The 23483-nt window shown below is 54.9% G+C and overlaps 1 protein-coding gene across 1 annotated transcript; it reads right to left on the reverse strand.

The window, feature by feature from the left end:
* Window positions 1-348: 348 nt before the first annotated feature.
* ATP2A1 (ATPase sarcoplasmic/endoplasmic reticulum Ca2+ transporting 1) lies at window positions 349-23355 on the reverse strand (the record flags this gene model as incomplete). Its single annotated transcript, XM_034757744.1, is given in 13 exon segments — window positions 349-569; window positions 751-1086; window positions 1763-1981; window positions 11450-11575; window positions 11899-12030; window positions 16924-17026; window positions 18610-18698; window positions 18799-18965; window positions 19196-19493; window positions 20800-20885; window positions 21449-21529; window positions 22754-22892; window positions 23257-23355. Coding segments are annotated over 12 exon segments (1946 nt in total), but the record flags the coding sequence as incomplete, so codon positions are not given.
* Between the last annotated feature and the right edge of the window lie 128 nt (window positions 23356-23483).

Here is a 23483-nt window from a genome sequence, read left to right on the forward strand (position 1 = left end):
GGCTGGGGGAGGGGAGGCTGGTGTGGCTGGGGGAAGGGAGGGGAAGGCTGTGTGGCTTGAGGAGGGAAGGGGAAGGGTGGTGTGTCTGGGAGAGGAGAAGGGAGGGGAGGGGAAGGGCTGGCATGGCTGGGGAGAGGGGAGGGCCCAGGCTGGCGTGGCTGGGGAGAGGGGAGAGGAAGGCTGGCGTGGCTGGGGGAAGGGAGGGGAAGGGAAGGCTGGCGTGGCTGGGAGAGGGGAGAGGAAGGCTGGCGTGGCTGGGAGAGGGGAGGGGAGGGGAGGGGAAGGCTGGCGTGGCTGGTGGTGGGTTGATGGGACAGGATGGTCGCAGTCGGGGGACAGGGCACTCACCAGACAACCTCGCCCACATTGGAGGAAATGAGGTAGCGAATGAACTGCTTCATGTTGTTGTAGATGGCCCTGCCCTCCTCCACGGCGGACACGATGGTGGAGAAGTTGTCGTCAGCCAGGACCATCTCGGAGGCCGTCTTGGCCACGGCTGTGCCAGAGCCCATGGCGATGCCAATCTCAGCCTTCTTCAGTGCAGGGGCGTCATTCACCCCGTCGCCTGTCTGTGTGTGAGTGTGGGGTAAGCCACTGAGTGTGGGATCCTCAAACCCCGCTGATCCCCAAGCACACAGTCCCTTAGCACAGCCTCTCTCCCCCTGCCATGGCAGGGACCCTCTTCCCTTCCCCCGCTCTCTGCCCCCACCCCAGTGATCCTGTCCTCACCCCCCTGGAGTCCCCCCTCACCATGGCTGTGATCTCGTCAAAGGACTGCAGGAACTCCACAATCTTGGACTTGTGGGCGGGCTCGACACGGGCGAAGCAGCAGGCCCGCTTACAGGCCTCCCGCTGCTCGGCGGGGGGCAGGTCGTCGAACTCGCGGCCTGTGTAGGCCCTGCCCGTCACCTCCTCGTCCTCGGTGAAGATCCCGATGCGGCGGCAGATGGCAATGGCCGTGCCCTTGTTGTCCCCCGTGATCATGATGACACGGATGCCGGCGTCACGGCACAGCTGGATGGAGCCCATCACCTCCTTCCGGGGTGGGTCCAGCATTCCCACGCAGCCCACAAAGGTCAGGTCCACCTTTTGGGGGGAGCCATTAGCACATGCTGGGCCCATAGCAACCTTCCAACCACGCCCCAAGCAACCCCCATCTCCCAACCATGCCCCAACCAGCCCCTTCCCATCCCTAATCAGCCCCAATCCCCCCACCACACCCCAACCAACCACTGCCCCATCCCCCAACCCATCCCCAACCAACCCCCAACCCCCAACCAGCCCCAATCCCCCCACCACACCCCAACGAATCACTGCCCCATCCCCCAACCCATCCCCAACCACCCCCCATCCCCCAACCACCCCCCATGCCCCAACCAGACCCAATCCCCCACCACACCCCAACCAACCACTGCCCCATCCCCAACCAACTCCCATCCCCCAACCATCCCCATCCCATCCCCAACCATACCCAATCCCCTCACCACACCCCAACCAACCACTGCTCCATCCCCCAATCACTCCCCAACCAACCCCCATCCACCAACCATGCCCCAACCACCCCTCCCCCATTCCCCGAACTACTCCCCAAACAACCCCCCAGTCTCCCCACTCCCAGCCCCCAACCAACCCCTGCTTCCATCTCCCCAAACCCTCCCCCAACCAAGCCCCACCTGACCCCCCAACCACTGTCCCAACCAGCACTGACCCCCGCCCCCCAACCACTGCCCCATCAGACCCTGGGGGGAGGCCTGAACCTGACCTCATACTCGACAAACTTGGTGGAGTCCTCCAGCACCATGTCTTCTCTCCTGGGGGGGGTGTCACGTGTGGCCAGGGCCAGGCAGCGCAGTGTGTCCCGCCCCGTCCCCCACTCCTTGATGACAGTCAAGATCTTGTCTTTCACCAGGGGTGTGAGGGGGACACGGGTGGTGCCCACTCGGACATAGTTACAGCGGTCGATAACCCCCTCAGGGGCACCCTTTGGGAGCAAGAACATGAGAGAGAGAGAGAGAGAGAGAGAGAGAGAGAGATGGATGGATGGACGGAAGGACGGACAGAGCGAGGGACGGACGGACATAGAGAGAGGCGGACAGATGGAGCGCAGCGGGGACAGAGTGAGAGATGGACAGACAGAGCAAGAGACGGCCGGACAGAGTGAGAGACAGATGGACAGAGCGAGAGACCTAGTGAGGAGGGGTTTAAACTAGGTTCAATGGGGACAGGTGAGCAAAGCCCACAGGTAAGTGGGGAACATGGAGACCTGGGAGATGCGTCGGAAACAAGAGGGAGTGTGGGCTATAATGGCAGAGAGAAAGGAGGGTCAGAGCAAAACTGGGAGGCAAGATTGAACCAGTATCTTAGATGCCTATATACAAATGCGAGAAGTATGGGCAATAAGCAGGAAGAACTGGAAGTGCTAATAAATAAATACAGCTATGACATTGTTGGCATCACTGAAACTTGGTGGGATAATACACATGATTGGAATGTTGGTGTGGATGGGTACAGCTTGCTCAGGAACGATAGACAGGGGAAAAAGGGAGGAGGTGTTGCCTTGTATATTAAAAATGTACACACTTGGACTGAGGTAGAGATGGACATAGGAGATGGAAGTGTTGAGAGTCTCTGGGTTAGGCTAAAAGGGGTAAAAAACAAGGGAGATGTCATGCTAGGAGTCTACTATAGGCCACCTAACCAGGTGGAAGAGGTGGATGAGGCTTTTTTTAAACAACTAACAAAATCATCCAAAGCCCAAGATTTGGTGGTGATGGGGGACTTCAACTATCCAAATATATGTTGGGAAAATAACACAGCGGGGCACAGACTATCCAACAAATTCTTGGACTGCATTGCAGACAACTTTTTATTTCAGAAGGTTGAAAAAGCTACTGAGGGGGGGGGAGCTGTTCTAGACTTGATTTTAACAAATAGGGAGGAACTCATTGAGAATTTGAAAGTAGAAGGCAGCTTGGGTGAAAGTGATCACGAAATCATAGAGTTTGCAATTCTAAGGAAGGGTAGAAGGGAGAACAGCAAAATAGAGACAATGGATTTCAGGAAGGCAGATTTTGGGAAGCTCAGAGAGCTGATAGGTAAGGTCCCCTGGGAATCAAGACTGAGGGGAAAAACAACTGAGGAGAGTTGGCAGTTTTTCAAAGGGACACTATTAAGGGCCCAAAAGCAAGCTATTCCGCTGGTTAGGAAAGATAGAAAATGTGGCCAAAGAGCACCTTGGCTTAACCACGAGATCTCGCATGACCTAAAAAATAAAAAGGAGTCATATAAAAAATGGAAACTAGGACAGATTTGTGACGAACTGGGACTGTTCTTACTGTGGTCTTTGAATGCTGACAGGGGAGAGTGACTAGGGTAGTCTGCATTGGGGGATGGGAGACTGACCGAGGGAGAATACCTGAGCATGTAACATGAGAACCCAGGAAGGGGTTAGAGGCCAGGTGATACCTTTGCCCGGGAAACTGAACAAAGGCTGTGGGAGGGGTGGCTGAAGGCAGAGTTTTCAGGAGCTGGCTGGTGATGTGGCTGGGAGGCAGACGGGGCTCTGACGTCCCAAGGGAGCTGGGGCGCCCTGGGACCCCAAGATGGACCTAACTGAGGGGGGGGTCCTGTTGTCTGTGCCTGCAAGACCTGTCTTGGACTGTATTCCTGTCGCCTAAATAAACCTTCTGCTTTACTGGCTGGCTGAGAGTCATGGTGAATCGCAGGAAGCTGGGGGTGCAGGGCCCTGAGTCCCCCCACACTCCGTGACAAGATTACAAAGGATGAATATAGGCAAACAACACAGGAATGCAGGGGCAAGATTAGAAAGGCAAAGGCACAAAATGAGCTCAAACTAGCTACAGGAATAAAGGGAAACAAGAAGACTTTTTATCAATACATTAGAAGCAAGAGGAAGACCAAAGACAGGGTAGGCCCACTGCTCAGTGAAGAGGGAGAAACAGTAACAGGAAACTTGGAAATGGCAGAGATGCTTAATGACTTCTTTGTTTCGGTCTTCACCGAGAAGTCTGAAGGAATGGCTAACATAGTGAATGCTAATGGGAAGGGGGTAGGTTTAGCAGATAAAATAAAAAAAGAACAAGTTAAAAATCACTTAGAAAAGTTAGATGCCTGCAAGTCACCAGGGCCTGATGAAATGCATCCTAGAATACTCAAGGAGCTAATAGAGGAGGTATCTGAGCCTCTAGCTATTATCTTTGGAAAATCATGGGAGACGGGAGAGATTCCAGAAGACTGGAAAAGGGCAAATATAGTGCCCATCTATAAAAAGGGAAATAAAAACAACCAAGGAAACTACAGACCAGTTAGTTTAACTTCTGTGCCAGGGAAGATAATGGAGCAAGTAATTAAGAAAATCATCTGCAAACACTTGGAAGGTGGTAAGGTGATAGGGAATAGCCAGCATGGATTTGTAAAGAACAAATCGTGTCAAACCAATCTGATAGCTTTCTTTGATAGGATAACGAGTCTTGTGGATAAGGGAGAAGCTGTGGATGTGGTATACCTAGACTTTAGTAAGGCATTTGATACGGTCTCGCATGATATTCTTATCGATAAACTAGGCAAATACAATTTAGATGGGGCTACTATAAGGTGGGTGCATAACTGGCTGGATTACCATACTCAGAGAGTTGGGTAACTGTTCTGAGACTGTTCTTACTGTGGTCTTTGAATGCTGACAGGGGAGTGTGGCTAGGATAGTCTGCATTGGGGGATGGGAGACTGACCGACTGGAGAATACCTGAGCATGTAACATGAGAACCCAGGAAGGGGTTAGAGGCCAGGTGACACCTTTGCCCGGGAAACTGAACAAAGGCTGTGGGAGGGGTCGCTGAAGGAACCGTTTTTCAGGAGCTGGCTGGTGATATGGCTGGGAGGCAGACGGGGCTCTGACCTCCCAAGGGGCTGGGGTGCCCTCGGACCCCAAGATGGACCTAACTGAGAGGGGTCCTGTTGTCTGTGCCTGCAAGACCTGTCTTGGACTGTATTCCTGTCGTCTAAATAAACCTTCTCCTTTACTGGCTGGCTGAGAGTCATGGTGAATCGCAGGAAGCCGGGGGTGCAGGGCCCTGAGTCCCCCATACTCCGTGACAACTGGTGGCAAAGTGGGATCTACTGCACCCCGTGAATGGCACTTCTTGCAGTAAGTGACTGGGGAGCAGTAAAACAGAGGGGGGATAACGAGGACCAGGCGTGCTGAAGGCTCAGAGAGGGACGGTTTCAGGGAGCGATTAACCCCTAGGAGTGTGTGACCAGCGAGAAGGACTGTTGGAGTAACTGCAGCGAGCAGTCTCAGGGGCGGAGGAGCTTGCCGCTCGACCCTGGGAGAGAGAAGGATGTTTGCAGTAACAGGGTCCCCCGAGGGATCGCAGCGAGCGGTCCCAGGGGCGGAGGAGTCTGAAGCTCGACCCTGGCAGAGAGGTGGTGACCTGAAGAAGGGCTGGCACACTGGGGGTCCCCCTGGAACGGTGGAAAGCGGAGAGCACAGGCCGGTGAGTGGCCAGCAGGAGGATGGATGCTAAACGCCTTAAGAGCGACCTGGTGGAGCTGTGCAGGCAGAGGGGGCTGCGCATTGGGAGGTCCACCAAAGAACAGCTCATTGCCCAGCTGGAGGAGAGGGATCGCTTGGATGAACCGAGCCCTGTCCCTGAGGCCAGCCGCCCGGCGGATGCAGCGTGGGCCCCGGGGCCTGACATGGCTGGGAGGGGTCAGACTGCTGCCGAGGACATCCCAAGACCCTGCCTACCTATACCTAGGGGAGGGATTGGGGGAAGCCCAGCGAATACCGAGGGCACCCTGACCCCGGCGGCCAGCAGCGGATCGTCCCGGCAGAGCTCCCTGTCCCGGGAGCGGTGTGACGTTATTGATATAATCTGGGACCATATAGATCATTGTTGCAACCAAGGTCCTGTAGTGGCACGCAAATCTTGTATAAAGGGGGTCAAATGGGGTGTCTAAGACAAGGTTATGGTTTACTGGTTATGATTATGCTGTCTATATGTGTGTATCAGTTTTGTAGTTGAAGTTATGAATATTGGCTCTATACTGTCTGTATTTCAAACTTATGCTATGCTGCTGGATGACATCCCAGACAAACTGGTGTTAGCTCTGCCTAGCCTGCTTGATGGCCCATTAAGGACCATCAGCTACACAACTGACTCATGGAGAGAAGGCAAATACGCCTTGAGACTCAGCAAAGTATGCAGGAACTTGCCCATGTGACTCCAGACTCCATTTTGCTGTAATTTTCCACAGTAAGAACAAAGAGATGTTCTTACACCTGGAAAAGACTATATAAGGCTGATGCCTCATCTCCATCTTGTCTTCAATCCTGCTTCATACCTCTGGAGGAACTTTGCTACAAGCTGAAGCTTTGACCAAAGGACTGAGGACCCATCCCAGCTGGGGATGTATTCCAGAGACTTGATTTGAACCTGCAGTTTATTCTATCGCTGGTGCAAGCCTGAACCAAGAACTTTGCCATTACTGTATGTCATTGATTCCATTTAACCAATTCTAACTCTCATCTCTATCTTTTTCCTTTTATGAATAAACCTTTAGATTTTAGATTCTAAAGGATTGGCAACAGCGTGATTTGTGGGTAAGATCTGATTTGTATATTGACCTGGGTCTGGGGCTTGGTCCTTTGGGATCAGGAGAACCTTTTTCTTTTACTGGGGTATTGGTTTTCATAACCATTTGTCCCCATAACGAGTGGCACTGGTGGTAATACTGGGAAACTGGAGTGTCTAAGGAGATTGCTTGTGAGACTTGCGGTTAGCCAGTGGGGTGAGACCGAAGTCCTCCTAGTCTGGCTGGTTTGGTTTGCCTTAGAGGTGGAGAAAAACCCAGCCTTGGGCTGTAACTGTTTGAGCAATTTGTCCTGAGTTGGCACTCTCAGCTGGGTTCCACCAGAACCGCATTGTCACAAGCAGATGCGACTGGAATATGACAGGGAGATGAGACTGAAAGAGCTCAAGTTAAGGCAGCAAGAACTGAAGCAGGAGTGGGAAGAAAAGGAGAAAAACGTCAGCATGAGCAGGACCAACGTCAGCATGAGCTGGAACTGGCCAGGCTGAGGAGGAGGAGCAGTGAGCCCCCGTGTAGCGGGGTGGTTACCCCGCTCCTGCAGAGGGGTTTAAAACAGCCCTGGCAGAGGAATGGGGCAAAGGGAAAAGCTACTGGGCTGATTGGGGAAGTAGCCACAGCTGGGCCACGCCCCAATCAGGCCCCAGCTGGCCTGTATAAGAAGGTTGGGAGCCAGACGCTTAAGAGTCTCTCTCTCTGCCTTCAGAGGGAGAAGGGCCTGGCTGCAGGGAGTTAGACAGGGCACCTGTAGTGGAGCAGGGCTGGGGAAAGGCTGAGGAGCTCCAGCCTGGATAGCCCCAGGCTGTGGCCTAGTGGAAGGCCAAGGGGTACTGGGGGTTGCAGAGGGCAGCAGGTCCAAACCCTCCTTGCCAGTGATGAGTGGCCTATACTGCAGTCTGCCCCAGGGAGCGGGCGCTAGTTGGTGACTGGCAGTGGCCTAGTGCTGAGGCAAGGTGGGGATAGTGGGTGGGGGTTCCCCTGGGAGGGGAGACCTAGTGTGTGGGTACTGCCAGGGGGCAGCACCCAGAGTAAGGGGCACCGGGGTCCTGGGAGGGACATGGGAGCCTGAGGAAGAGGACAGGTGGATCACCGGCCTACAGAGGGCGCTCCAGAGGCTGGAGAGCTAATTCCCTGGACAACCAGCAGGAGGCGCCGCAGGGGTGAGTCCAGCCCTCTTACACCCCGGCTGCGGTGAGCGAGGGGGGACCCAAGACTGCAAAGAGCTTTGATAAGTGCTTCCTGGCCCAGCGTAAGGAGGGGGAGCACATGGATACCTTCCTGACGGCCTTTGAGAATACCTGCGAGCTGCTCCAGGTTGACCCTGCAGACAGGCTCCAGTGTCTCATCCCCTCACTGGACCCCACAGCCAGGGAGGTGTACAGCCGACTGAAAGGGGCGGAGACAGGGGACTACGAACTGTTCAGAAAGGCCCTGCTCCGCGAGTTTGGGCTGAGCCCTGAGATGTACCGGAAAAGGTTCTGGAGTCAGCGTAAAACCCGTGAGGTCACATACCTACAACTAGCCAACCGGGCGCAGGGGTATGCCCGCAAGTGGACAGCTGGGGCACAAACTATAGAGGACTTGCTTGACCTAGTCGTACTGGAGCACGTGTATGAGCAGTGCCCATCCGACCTGAGGCGATGGTTGATGGACCAAAAGCCAGAGAACCCGCAAGCCAGTTGGCCGATGAGTTTGTGAACAGTCAGGCAGGGGATAACAGGGAGGAGTCCCAAAGGAACAGGCCCGCCACAACACAGAGAGAGAGTCACCATGGGACCTCCCAGCGGGGAAATATGGAGAACCCCCACCAAAGGGGAACATCCAGCGTCAGGTCCATCCGACCGGCTCGAGGGGACCCATGGGTCATGGGCTGCTACCCCTGTGGCCAAAGGGACCACATACGGGCCCAGTGCCTCAGGCTCAGGGACAGACTGAGTGGACCCAACCCACAGAGGGTTGACTGGGTAGAGACCCAGCTGGACGAGGGGCAGCATTCCCCAGCCAGGGGGGCTGGCAGCGTACCACCTGCTAAGGAGGGAGGAGAGCTCCAGGACAGCTCCTCTGGGGGGCTGGATGCTCCAGACTCAGGGTTTTTGGTTTATACGGTGGGCACAGGGCTGTCCCTGCGGAGAGAGTACCTTGTTCCCCTGGAGGTGGATGGGAGGAAGGTCAATGGATACTGGGATACGGGCGCAGAGGTGACACTGGCCCAGCCGGGGGTGGTGGCCCCAGACTGGGTGGTGCCCAACACCTACCTGACCCTGATGGGGGTGGGTGGGACCCCCATTCAAGGTGCCTGTGGTGAGGGTACACCTGAAGTGGGGGGCCAAGGAGGGCCCCAGGGATGTGGGGGTACACCACCATTTGCTCACTGAGGTGTTGATGGGGGGGGGGGGAAAGACCTGGAGGACTGGCTAAGCAACCCCCAGGGTGCCCTGGTTGTGACAAGCAGTCAGAGCCGGCGAGGGGCACTGTGCCCTGGACTTGGGGAGGGTGCCTTGCCTGAGGCACAGGACCCTAACCTGGTGGGGAGGGAACACCCAGGGACACAGCTCAGGGAGGCTGCGGCTTCAGACCCAGCCGGCGAGAGAGAGCAGGTGGCCATCCCTGTCCCAGCTGCTGAGTTCCAGGCCGAGTTGCAGAAAGACCCCTCCTTGCAGAAGATAAGGGACCTGGCCGACCTCAGTGCTGTACAGACCATGGGAAGAGGTGGCCGGAAAAGGTTCCTGTGGGAGAAGGGGTTCCTGTACCGAGAATGGGCTCCCCCAGGGAAAATGGAGTCAGGGGGGATCAGGAGGCAGCTGGTGGTACCCCAGAAGTATCGCCGCCAGCTGCTGTGCCGGGCCCATGACATTCCCCTCTCAGGGCACCAGGGAACCTGGCGTACCCAGCAGAGGCTGCTGCGGAGCTTTTACTGGCCTGGGGTCTTTGTTACTGTCCGACAGTACTGCGGATCCTGTGACCCCTGTCAGAGGGGGAGGAAGGCCCGGGACAAGGGGAAAATGTCTTTAGGACCCTTGCCCAGCATAGAGGAGCCTTTCCAGAGGGTGTCCCAGGTTCAAAGGGGGGCTCTGAACCAAGAGAACCCAAATCACCAACCTCCAGACTGGAGCGCTGGGAGAAGACCCCAGCCCAGTTGGAACCCCAGAGGTATGGGGGTGGGAAAAGGACACAGGCCGCATAAACCTTCCCACATGCAAACTACGAGTGCCATGGAGCAACCCCGACCTAAGGGGAGGCATAAAACTGGAGGGGCCTGGTGTAATTCTCACCAAGGAATGGGAGGGATGCTGGGGCATCCACGGGAACGGGGATAGGTTTGAACTTCCTCGGGTCACTGGCTAAAGTGACCCCACTCAGTTCGGTCTCGAAGGGGGGAGAGATGTGACGAACTGGGACTGTTCTGACTGTGGTCTTTGAATGCTGACAGGGGAGTGTGGCTAGGATAGTCTGCATTGGGGGATGGGAGACTGACCGACTGGAGAATACCTGAGCATGTAACATGAGAACCCAGGAAGGGGTTAGAGGCCAGGTGACACCTTTGCCCGGGAAACTGAACAAAGGCTGTGGGAGGGGTTGCTGAAGGAACCGTTTTTCAGGAGCTGGCTGGTGATATGGCTGGGAGGCAGACGGGGCTCTGACCTCCCAAGGGGCTGGGGTGCCCTGGGACCCCAAAGATGGACCTAACTGAGAGGGTCCTGTTGTCTGTGCCTGTGCCAAGACCTGTCTTGGACTGTATTCCTGTCGTCTAAATAAACCTTCTGCTTTACTGGCTGGCTGAGAGTCATGGTGAATCGCAGGAAGCTGGGGGTGCAGGGCCCTGAGTCCCCCATACTCTGTGACAGATGTATTAACAGGTGTGTTGTGAGCAAGACACAAGAAGTCATTCTTCTGCTCTACTCTGCGCTGGTTAGGCCTCAACTGGAGTATTCTGTCCAGTTCTGGGCACTGCATTTCAAGAAAGATGTGGAGAAATTGGAGAGGGTCCAGAGAAAAGCGACAAGAATCATTAAAGGTCTTGAGAACATGACCTATGAAGGAAGGCTGAAAGAATTGGGTTTGTTTAGTTTGGAAAAGAGACTGAGGGGGGACATGATAGCAGTTTTCAGGTATCTAAAAGGGTGTCATAAGGAAGAGGGAGAAAACTTGTTCACCTTAGCCTCTAAGGATAGAACAAGAAGCAATGGGCTTAAACTGCAGCAAGGGAAGTTTAGGTTGGACATTAGGAAAAAGTTTCTAATTGTCAGGGTGGTTAAACACTGGAATAAATTGCCTAGGGAGGTTGTGGAATCTCCATCTCTGGAGATATTTAAGAGTAGGTTAGATAAATGTCTACCAGGGATGGTCTGGACAGTATTTGGTCCTGCCATGAGGGCAGGGGACTGGACTCGATGACCTCTCGAGGTCCCTTCCAGTCCTAGAATCTATGACAGAGCCCGGCGGGAACAGAGTGAGAACAGGACAGGCCCAGACAGATGGAGCTTTGGGAACAAGCTGCACTGGACAACTCAGTTCTCCACTGGTTGTGGCTCCCTGACTGGCAGGAGCTCACCGAGAGACACAGGGAGGCTGGTGCCCAGAGGCCCCTTCTCAGAATTGTGGAGCCATGTGGCTCCCCCCTGATGACAAGCTAGGCCTAGGCCTTGTAAATAATAGGGGCATTCCCAAAGGGTTTGGATAAAAGACGGAGCATCCAACCCACCATAGCTCTGTGACACTGAGCACCCTGGTTACCATGGGAATGAAAGGAGGCAGCTGGGGTTACCCTGGTACCCTGGTTACCGTGGGAATGAGAGGAGGCAACTGAGGGATACCCAGGGTATGGGAGCCTGGCACTGACCTTGATGAACATCTTGTTGCTGACAGCTGCGCGGGAGGCCTTGGCGGGGGAGCAGTATACGGACATGGACTTCCTGTCGCGGGAGAACTCCAAGGTGAACTCCTTCTTCATCAGCTGCTTAATCACCTGGGGGGGCAGAACAGGGGCTAATGGGGGAGCAGTGACCCCAAAAAGCACTGGACATGGAGCCCAGGGCAGCTCCTCCCCCCTGACTCAAGGACCACAGGGAAAATGAGACCAGACCAGGAGAGTGTGTCCCTCTGGGGAGCCCAGCACAACAGGTCTCCTGCTGGGCTAGGCAGGGGGGCAGAGTGGGGGGGCATGGGTAGTAGGGGGGCAAATGCTCAGAGATGCAGGCATTGGCATGATGGGGAGGGGGCATTGAGGGGTCCTGGAGGGGGCAGTGGGGTGGTATCTGGGGCAAAGGTTCCTAGTGGATGAACACTTACAGAGTTGCAGGCATTGGCACGCTCCACCTTGGACAGGCTCCGCACATCTGTGTTGAAAACATTCATCTTCTCCACCAGGCAGGTCAGCGCCGTCTCGGTGGCTTCCCCCACCTTCTCATAGGCACCCTTGGCCTGGAAGTACATGCAGCAGGTCAGGGATGGGTGTGTCCAGGCAGCAGGGTGGGCATGCAGGATCTGGGTAATACTGGCAGATTGGCAGCGAGATGGGGGATGCAGGTGGCCCAGGTAGGGATGGCACTAGACTAAATGTTACCCCAGGAGAGGAGCATCTTCAGCCCCCCATTTGTTAAACTTCTGAATACCTTATATTTTATTGCATTTGTAGCCCATTTCACAACTTTGAAGCACAATGTGTATGCATGATTTATCCCCGTCATATAAGACGATAAATTTGCACACTAGGATCTGTAAAATCTGTATTTATTCAGGCAATATATAGGCAAATAAAAAAAATTGTTTCCTCTAAACTTATAGAAACTTTTTAATTTTAAGAATAACTGAAATGTACTAACATCAAGAAATTGAACTGTGCACTGACATTGGGTGAACCTATATTAAATAGTGTTACAGTAGTTGACAGGGTTAGAATGTTAACCCTAGTTCTTTGGTTCAAAAGGTCGCTTTTCTCGCCTTTGCCCTTGCAAACTGAAGCACAGCGTCAGAGAGATCCAAAGACTGGCCAATGGTATTTTCAAGTGATAAAACAGCAAGCGATGTCAATCTCTCGTTGGCCGTCATCGATCCAAGATGTGTTTTAATGAGCCTGAGTTTTGAAAAGGTGCACTCAGCATTCACGACTGTGACCGGCAGCGTGAGCAGACTCCTCAAAGCTATCCACACATTAGGAAAAGAGTCTTTTAGCTCTGCATCATGAATGAATTGGAGAAATTGGAGTGGAGAGCGCGTCCCAAGTGGTAAAATGTTATGGATGTTGTCCAATTTGACATAGGAGTCTTTGTCATTGACGTCCGATATTCCCCATGTGTCAGTGTCCGGTGAAGGTCTGTACAATTGTTCAAGAGTGTTTTCCTGTCCGCCAGCAGGTTATTAAGGTCATACCAACCCCCCCACCTCCCAGATCTTTTCATGGTGCTTCACTTGTCCAAACCTTTCTTCATTGGACACTCGAGCAGTGTCAATGAGAGAGCAAAAAAACTCCCTCTTGAATTTTTCTTCTGAGGATCCCATCACCTCATCTCTACCCTCGTAACCAACCTGTCTCTTCTTCCAGTGAATACGAGTTTCCTTTAAGACAGGCTCAACTCCTAAGTTTTCTGCCATTTCTTTGGCAGCAGTGATGACATCTTCAAATCCTTGGTCTCTTTTGGCCACAGCGAAATCAAGGCAGCTTCTCATCAAAGTAGCGATTGCAATGTCCATCGATTGAGTTTCTAATGCCGTGCTTACAACATTTGCTTGGAACAGGATATTGGGCCAAACTACACTTGAGACCAGACATTTGAAGTCAGTGATCTGGTTTGCCAGGCTTTGCACTCATGCTGCATTCCAGTCTTGGCTTTACTCGTAAAATTGTCCGTGAGGATCTTCCGCCTGATAGTTGATGCTGAAAACCAGACGTATATCCTCTGCAGTACTCCAAAGAGAGATACTGAATCTAAAGATGACAACGCTGCATCTGACATAACCAGGTTGAGGGAATGGCAGCCACAAGGCATGAAGAAAGCCCTTGGATTCAGTACAAGGAACCTTGCCTGAAAACCATTGTTTCTTCCCTTGATGTTCATGCCATTGTCATAGCTGTGGCCACAGCAGTCCTGAAGCTTTCATAGAATCACAGAATATCAGGGTTGGAAGGGACCTCAGGACATCATCTAGTCCAACCCCCTGCTCAAAGCAGGATCAATCCCCAACTAAATCATCCCAGCCAGGGCTTTGTCAAGCCAGGCCTTAAAAACCTCTAAGGATGGAGATTCCACCACCTCCCTAGGTAACCCATTCCAGTGCTTCACCACCCTCCTAGTGAAATAGTTTTTCCTAATATCCAACCTAGACCTCCCCCACTGCAACTTGAGACCATTACTCCTTTTTCTGTCATCTGCTACCACTGAGAACAGCTGAGCTCCATCCTCTTTGGAACCCTCCTTCAGGTAGTTGAAGGCTGGTATCAAATCCCCCCTCACTCTTTTCTTCTGCAAACTAAATAACCCCAGTTCCCTCAGCCTCTCCCCATAAGTCATGTGCCCCAGCCCCCTAATCATTTTTGTTGCCCTCCGCTGGACTCTCTCCAATTTGTCCACATCCTTTCTGTAGTGGGAGGCCCAAAACTGGATGCAATACTCCAGATGTGGCCTGACCAGTGCTGAATAGAGGGGAATCATCACTTCCCTTGATCTGTTCACAATGCTCCTACTAATGCAGCCCCATATGCCATTAGCTTCCTTGGCAACAAGGGCACACTGTTGATTCCTATCCAGCTTCTCGTCCACTGTAACCCCAGCTCCTTTTCTGCAGAATTGCTGCTTAGCCAGTTGGTCCACAGCCTGTAGCAGTGCCTGGGATTCTTCCATCCTAAGTGCAGGACCCTGCACTTGTCTTTGTCACCAGATTTATTTTGGCCCAATCCTCCAATTTATCTAGGTTACTCTGGGCCTTATCCCGACCCTCCTGCATATCTACCTCTCCCTCCAGCTTAGTGTCATCCGCGACCTTGCTGAGGGTGCAATCTCATCTTATTTTATTCTCATTCAAAACATTCATAAATAGTTCTGTTAGCTCTCCTTTTCCAGGAGAGTCAGCCACAGACCGGAAACAGATGCAGTGTTCCTTCACGTGGATACAACCGTCCTCGTTGTCAGCAAATCTGACTGTGACTGGCGGGAGTGCAGCCCCTTATTACAGCATAGAACTTAGCTTTGCTGAGCTAGATCAATATGGTATGAAGCACCTTCCTTCCCATCAAGTTAATCAATTCATTTTGAATTGTTTTGCTACAGTAATGGTCCATTGCTTCTTTTCAAACTACTCATCGTAGATGCTCAGGCATGACATCGTCATATTTCCCAAGGAGCTCTACCAAACCGAGGAAATTACCGTTATGTTCAATGAACAACTTATCCGAGGAGCCCCGGAAAGATAAATTATTCTTTGTAAGGAAGAGCAGCGGTGTAGCTGGGGGGGGGGGGCATTGTCCCCCCAAAAGAGGCAAGGGCGGAAGAGTTACATGGGGTCATGTGTCATTTCACGCCCCCATTTCTGCAAGCATGAGGGGCTCTGTCCTTCCCATACTGTGCCTCCCCCTCCCACCCTCTGCACATGGAGCAGCTGTTCTCCAGGTCTCATGCCCTCTCCTGCATGCTGCCTCCTGGGTCCTAATGCCTGCCTGTTTCCTGTACAAGCGTGAGTGCCTGTGGGGGCAGGGGCAGGGCAAGAGGTGGGGTGGAGGAAAGAGACAGTGCGGAAGGGGGTGGGATGTGGCAGGGGAAGAGAAAGGGAGGGATATGGGGCATGGGACAGTGTGGAGTGGAAGTGGGAGGGGATGGGGAAGAGAAGGGGATAGGGGAATGGGCGGTGGGGGGTGGGAAGCAGGAGCTTGGCATGTAGCATCCCCAGGACAGCAGCAGCCCCAGCAGCAGCAGCGACGCAGCAGCTGGAGCTCCCCTTTTAAGCCGTCCTGTCCCCCAAGCCAGTGAGCCAAGGGAACTGGCTTCAGTGTGTGGTTTGCCCCCCCCCCCATATAACAGTCAATCTATGCCTATGAGAAAGAGGGTAATTGAGATCAGACGCTCGAGCACGTTCCTCTAATGCTGCGTTGCTACAGTGCTACTGCGCTGGTTTTCTGCACCTGTGCAGTTATTTAGCTTGAGCCGGGACTCGACCTCCATCCATTTGGAGTAGGCTGTAAAATGGCTGAGAGACTTTTCATGTTGTGTTGCTTCAGAACATCAGCTAAGTTATGCCAGTAACTGTACCCAGAAAATGCAAGCAACAAGTTGGCATTCTTGTCAAATGTTTTGCAACAAAACCAGAACACTTTGTCAGTTGCTTTCAAGTAAACTAGCCAACGCCGATTCAGTTTCTCACCATTCTCGAGCACTCTATCGCAGCATGACTTTGAGAAGTGTCGTTTCTGCTCATTTACTGGAAATATCATATCCTCGATTTTTTCCCTGGCCCCATTCAAAATTGTATGATCCGTATTGGCAAAGTTTAGGATCGCCGGCCATAAAGCAAGATCTGATGTATTGAGTTGTGGTGTGCAATTTTTCTCACTGCTGTTTCATCGTGGGAGGCTGATTCTTCTTTATCGTTTCTCTCCTTTTCATGTAAACCACATTCTTCTTTATCTTCACTCGCCTTTATGCTGCCAGGAAAACTGGATGACTGTCCACCACTTTCCTCACATTTCCATTGCTTATCTTCCGGTAAATCCACTAATTCCTTAGTAATAGGACTTCCATCATTTCTTGTTACTAACAACAAAAACAGCACCCTGAGCTCAGCACTCCACAAGCCCGACACCCCAGGGTGTCGCCTGGACTGCCTATCCCTAAATCTAGCCCTGGGCCCAGGTAGGAGTGAGAAGGATGGGGGTGAGGGTGACCCAGGAGGGGGAAATCCAAGGTGATCCAGGCAGGATAGGGAATTCGGGGTGCAGGATGACCTGGGGGGGTGCAGGATGATCCAGCGGGGTGGGGAATGAGGCATGCAGGTGGACCTGAGGGGTGCAGGGTGACCAAGGCAGGTCAGGAATGGGGGGTGCAGGGTGACCTGGGGGGTGCAGAGTGACCCAGGCAGGGCGGGGAATGCGGGGTGCAGGGTAACCCAGGTGGGGGGGGGAATGGGGGGGGTGCAGGATGACCTGGGGGATGCAGGGTAACCCATGTGGTGTGGAGAATGGGGGGTTCAGGGTGAGCCAGGTGCAGTGGGAAATGGGGTGCAGGGAGACCTGGGGGGTTCAGGGTGACTCAGGCAGGGCAGGGAATGGGAGGATGCAAGGTGATCTGGGAGGTGCAGGGTGGTCCAGGTAGGATGCGGGGCGTTCACCTCATTGTAATCCAGGGAGGAGTCATTGCAGAGGGCACAGATAGTGGCCAGTTCAACCAGCCCATCGTACTGCCCAGCCTTCACATGCTTGTCACTCTTCAGTCTGCAGAGACACAGGGAAGGGGAGTGAGGGGGAGATGAGATGTGGGGAAGAAAGGGGGGTGCACAGAGATGGGGAGGGGAGGCAGGGACACACAGAAATGGGGAGAGAGGGGACACCAACTGGCAGCAACAGAAGGATGATAAGTTTTCACAGAGGGGTGGTCAGAGGCAGAGTGGAGTCATGGGGATGCTGGGAGTGTGGGGGTTGCACGGTGGCTGAGGATACTGGGGGTCAGGGTCATGGGAGATGCTGGAGTTAGTGATGTTGGGGTCATGGGGGATGCTGGGGCTGGGAGTGTCAGGGTGTGACAACCTGTACCCCCACGTTTAACACTTTTATATGGTTATGATATATTTTGTACAAAGTATACCTTGTGAGGTATAATTTAAAAACTCATAATATACTGAACATCATTGTCCCGTTAAAATGTATGTAGAAGCACTGCATTTAAAATGATGAGATTTTACTATATGTGTGTGGCTAAAATATGATGTAATTCTGGAGAACACTCATAGACTAGCTCCCCAGAAAAAACCAAAAGGAATGAGCACAAGTGCTAGAGAGCCATTACCTGTTTAATCAGGCATTCAAAAGAAGAGGGGAAGGTATAGGCAAAAGAATTTACAATTCATATGAAGGACAGTTTGCAGACTACGTATGCAATGGAACTGCCTAACCCCATGACTCAGGAAGGATTTTTCCAGCACAAGGAGTTGGGGTATAAGAATAGAGAACACACAAATTACCACTCCTCCCCCACCTCCACTCACGGCAGTAAGATCGCTTGGAAGACAATAGGAGAACTGGTGGGGGGGGGGTCCTGGTTGGGAGGCTTTCCAGTTAGCACGGACTGCTGAAAGTTTTGGGTGAGAGAAACCTTTTTGGTTTAAAACTATTAGCCTGAGTAAAATTCTTCTGTAACCTATTCTGACCTTTGTGCCTTAACACTTATTATCACTTAACTCTCTCATTTTCTGGTTAATAAACTGGTTTTATTGTTTTATCTAAACCAGTTGAAGTGTTTGGGGAATCTCTAGTCAGGTTAACAAAGGCTGGTGCGCGATCATTCCCTTTGATGGAATGATGAACTATTCACAAGCGTACACTGTTCAGGGTGGGAGTTCTGAGCAGTGTAAGATGCACATTTCTGGGGTGCAAGGCTGGGGCTAAGAATTTGCAGGTCATAGTTCACGAGTGGTTGGGAGCCCATTCATGTAACTTTGCTGGGAGTGACTGTACATGCTCATGGCTGTGTGTGCGCAGAGCCTAGAGAGGCTGCTTGTCACTGGCAAGGCCGTGTAAGAGGCACCGTGGGCTGGAGAGTTAAGGGGACACAGCAGTTTAGTGGTTCAGGTTGTACCATGGGGGTGTGTCACATAGGGGTCACGGGGCATGCTGGGGTTAGGGGTATGTCAGGGGACAGAGGGTGCTGGGGTTGGGGATGTCAAGGGCCATGGTGAATGTTGGGGTCAGGGAAATGCTGGGGGTCCGGAGATGTTGGGGATGGCAGGGACCATGAGGGATGCTGAAGTTGGGAGTGTCAGGGTACGTGGGATGTCAGGAGGATATCGGGGGTCACTCACACTTCTCCCTCAGGGGCGTAGGTGGAACCGGTAATGCTGAACTCATTCAGGGAACAGACATCTCCCTCCACCTTCTCAACGACAAACATCTGCCAAGAGACAGAGAGAGACAGGTCAGGGCGGGCGGTCCAAGGGGCTGTGGGGTGGGAACACACGGGGGGGCTGTCCAGGGAGGGGGGCGCCCCTTACCTTGCACACAGACATTTGGTTGGTGGTGAGGGTGCCGGTCTTGTCAGAGCAGATGACTGAGGTGCAGCCCAGCGTCTCCACAGACGGCAGGCTCCGGACAATGGCGTTCTTCTTGGCCATGCGGCGGGTGCCCAGGGCCAGGCAGGTGGTGATGACGGCGGGGAGACCTGCAGGGGAGGGGAGCAGAGGTTAACGCCCAGCATGTTACCATGGAGTCACTGCCAGCGCCTGCTCTGGACCGGGAAGGAGCAGGGCTGGGAACAGCTGGAATCTGTTCACCTCCAGAGGGCTGCAGCAAGAGCTGCTGGGACTCAGAAGGAGCCCGGACACAGGGCCCCTGGAATGGCTCCGAAGGGCAGGCAGACACCAGGCCCCGCAGCCCGCCGCACAGACTGACCTTCAGGAATGGCGGCCACGGCCAGGGCCACGGCGATCTTGAAGTAGTAGATGGCACCGCGGATCCAGGAGCCGCCGTGGACTGGGTCGTTGAAGTGGCCAATATTGATGAGCCAGACGGCCACGCAGATGAGCGAGATGACCTTGGAGAGCTGCTCCCCGAACTCATCCAGCTTCTGCTGCAGTGGCGTCTTCTCCTGCTCCGTGGCCGCCATCTGATCCCGGATCTTCCCGATCTCGGTGCTCACCCCCGTGGCAATGACAATGCCCACAGCCTTGCCAGCTGCCACGTTGGTGCCCTGCAGGGGGAGGCAGCGAGGGGTTTTGGCAGGGGAGGAGAAGCAGCGGCACCAACAAGAAGTGTGCATGGAGACCCCATGGAGCCCAGGACAGGGGACCGGGGCAAGGCTCTGTCTGTCCTGCAGGCTTGGGGGCACTGGTGACCCCCAGGAGCAGGTCTCTAGTTTGGGGGTGACCCTGGGCTGTAGCTTTTGGTTGTGGGGGTGCAGGGTGGGGGTGATCCTGGGGGTAGCTCTCTGGCTGGGTGCAGGGTGGGGGTGACCCTGGGGGTAGCTCTCTGGCTGGGTGCAGGGTGGGGATGACCCGGGGGGTAGCTCTCTGGCTGGTGCAGGGTGGGGGTGACTCCAGCTGGGGTGTAGGGTGGGGATAACACGAAGCAGGGGATTTTCTTAATGGTTTTCATGAACACTGTGAGTGCCTCAGTTTCCCTGCATGCTGCGTGTGTAACAGGGGGGGTGAATGAGGGGGTTTGTTGTTGCAGAAGACCAGGTGTGACCTCGCCTCGTGGCCTGGACCCCAGACAATGGCCTAGAGCTTGGGTACCCTAGCAACTGGTGACCATGAACCCTCCCGGCCCCCTAGCTTGGAAGTCAGCCAGTTCAGGCCACTGGGAGGACAATGGGCTGCGGAGAGAGGATCCCGGTGACCTGACCAGCCAGTTCCAGCCAGAGGGGAACAAAGGATGGAAGAGAGGGGGTCCCATGTGACCTGTTTGCCCAGGACCGAACACAAAGGACGAGGAGGGGCCGAGGGGGGAGGTGATATAGGAGGCTCAGCTGGAAGGAGGAGATTGCTGGACTTGGGGGAGAGAGAACAGCCAGAGTCCACCTGGATGGGGACAGACCCAGCTGGCCGGGGCTGAGACTGGCCAGGCCCGAGGGCCCTGAGAACTGCCTGGGGTAGGTTCAGACACTCAATAAATCTCCTGTGTGACACTGGCTGAGAGTCGCTGTAGGCTACAGAGTGGGGGGCATCGCTCCCTCTGGGAGTGAAAGCCCCGGGGGTCCAGAGCGAGGGGACTCCCTGAGGGGGCCCATGGCAGAGATAGTCGTGCTGAAGGCTGAGAAAGGTACAGCTCCAGGAGGCGCTGGACCCCAGGGCTTAACCCCTGAGACAGAGTGGACCCCCGAGAAGGGCTGTCACACTGAAGGGGGGTCCTCCCAGGGACCATATGGAGCCAAGAGAGCACAGGGCCTGGGAGTCCATGACAGAAGGTGACCTGGGGGGCAACTCTCTGGCTGGGAGGGCAGAGGGGCAGCCCTCAGCATGGGGGGAGTGATATTCAGGCCCTCGTGCAACACTCACCGAGAAGAGCATGTTCTTCTTGTCCTGGTTGACAGCGCGAGGGTCCGGGACAGGGTCCGTGTGCTTGATAACAGAGACAGACTCACCTGCAGGAGGAGCAGAGAGGGCTGAGCACATGGGACGAGGGCACCGGGAGTCCTGCCAGACAGACACCCAGACATCCCCACCACATGGACAGATGGGCACCCACAGACGCAAACGGGCCCAGACACACGGCCACACAGGGAGCAGAACAGGAACGTAGAGATGCCCTCCTCCCTCCACCCCCGCACGACCCACTCACCCACCGACCGACACACAGACACAGTCAGAAAGGCAAAGTCACCCAGAAAGACACCCCTACCCACACACAGTGACACATACACAAACACCTCCCAAACACCCCCCAACGTACACCCCCCCCAGACCCACATAGACCAGCTACAGTGACTACAGTTACACCCTAGGGCTACAGACTCACAATCACAAGCTTGAATTTCTTTTGGCTGCCCCGCAGTTCTGTCCCTTCCAGCCCAGTTTTGCCGCCCTTAGGCCCCCAGCCCAGGTCTTTCCCACCCCAGACCAGCCCCCACTCCAGTTCTTTTCCCCTCAGCCCAGCTCTCCAGGCTGGTTCTGCCCCCCCCCCTCCTGCTCCCGCCAGGCCCTGTACCTGTCAGGATGGACTGGTCCACACGCAGGGTGGTGGATTTGATGGAGAGGAGCCGGATGTCGGCTGGCACCTTGTCACCCACTGCAGGGAGAGGCAAAGGACACACTGTGATGGATGGACACGGGGGAAGGGGTGTCCCCACTACCAGAGTCTGGGGGGCAGACCCTGCACCCCACCCCCTCTCAACAGGGCTGCAGGGGACGCTCAGGGCAAAAGGGTGAGGGGGTTGTGTGACTTTGGGTTGAGAGTATTGGAGCAGCAGCCGGGGGGACACAGCCCCTGGGTGTCAGCAACACACACCACCAGGAGAATGCACAGCGGGAGGGAGCCAAACAGCCAGGAGTGTGGAGGAGGTTATACAGGGAGAGGAAATGCTGGATCTTCTCTCCCTGTCCACCCCTAGCTGGGGCACCAGCCCCTCTATTTCAGCCGGGGATCAGCCCCACCCCGGCAGTGTAACCCTAGCCGCCCCCCTGCGCTGGGACCCTTCCTGTCAGCTCAGTAAGTGTCTCCCTCCTCCCCCTCCCCAGTGCCCTCTATGTCCTGCCGCCCCTGTCCTCGTAAACCTGGCTCATCACATTCCTGCCACCCCGGCCGCTTGGCACTGCCCATAGAAGGAGCGCCCGGCGCCTCAGCCCCCCCCCCCTTTGCCCAGGGGGCTCTCAAGGAGATGGCGAGGTCAGGGCTCCCTGCTGGCTGGCTGGCACGGCTGGGGGCACTAGGAAGGGGGATATAAGGTCATCCCCCCAGCCTGCAGGGAGGGGCGGAGACGGGGTTGGTGCGGGGGATACAGGGTCTCTCCCCCCAGGCTGGGGGGGGCAGTGGCATGATAGGAGCGTTGGCTGCAGCCCAGGCCCCGGAACACCTGTCACTGAACAAGTGCAGTGCAAAGGGGATTCCACGGGGCTCCGCTTTCAGCCAGGGCCAGGGACTGTCTGTTCCCAAACACCCGCCTCCCAGCACAGGGAGAATGAGGCTGCGTCTGCCCCACGAGCTGGGGTCAGGGCAGGCCGGGGCCAGGCAGTAAACAAGGCCGAAAGCTGCTGGGAGGCCCTGCTTAGCCAGCCCCCACAGCCCCTGACACCCTCGCAGAGGGGAAGGGTGAAGAGCGTTGGGGATCCTCCAAGGGCATTGTGGGTAATCATGGCAACAGCATGATTCGGACGTCACCCCTGACCCTTCAACCCTCAGTGCACAGGGTGTGTTTAACTGTTGCCCTGAGGATGCCCCCTGCCCTTTACCCCATGGTGCCTTCGGCACCTTGAACCCCATGTGAACCCCATGTGCACACGGACACATACTCACCAGCCACCTCGGCAATGTCGCCAGGGACCATGTCCCGGGCCTTGATTCTCTGCACAGATTTCCTGTCTGCACGGTACACCTTGCCCATCTCGGGTTCATACTCCTTCAGGGCCTCGATGGCGTTTTCAGCGTTCCTCTCCTGCCAGGGCAGCACAAACAGTCATGCCCACCTGCCCACAACCCCCCGGGGTCTGGGTGTACTGAGACCCCCCTCAACAAGCACTGACATATGGGTTGGGATGCAGGGGGCTGTTTATACAGCAATCCGTCACTTGGTGTTGAGGTGCGGCCACCTCTGGGGTGGGGCACTGGGGCTGTTTACACAGGGGCCCATGGCCGGTGCCAAGATGCAGCCTCCTTCTGGGATGAGACACTGATGTCAGTGACCTCTTCTAAGTTGCCTGCTCTATCTCCTGGGTCACTTCAGCAGTCTCCCATCCAGGTACTGATCTGGCCTGACCCTGCTTAGCACACAGAGGGGGTGGTCGCTGGCCCCTGGTTACCTGCCAGACTCCTACAATGGCATTGGCGATGAGGATCAGGAGAATGACGAATGGCTCCACGAATGCAGTGACTGTCTCCTCGCCTTCCTCAAACCAGGCCAGCACCTATGAGGGGCAGAGCCACAGCAGCGTCATGCCTGTGTGACCTACAGCACAGCACAAGTCACCCTTCCCTCCCCATGGCTGGAGAACTACACCCCTTCCTTCCCCTCCTCCACAGAGCTACA

Source organism: Trachemys scripta, unplaced genomic scaffold (genome assembly GCF_013100865.1).
Source record: "Trachemys scripta elegans isolate TJP31775 unplaced genomic scaffold, CAS_Tse_1.0 scaffold_34, whole genome shotgun sequence".
NCBI lineage: Eukaryota > Metazoa > Chordata > Testudines > Emydidae > Trachemys > Trachemys scripta.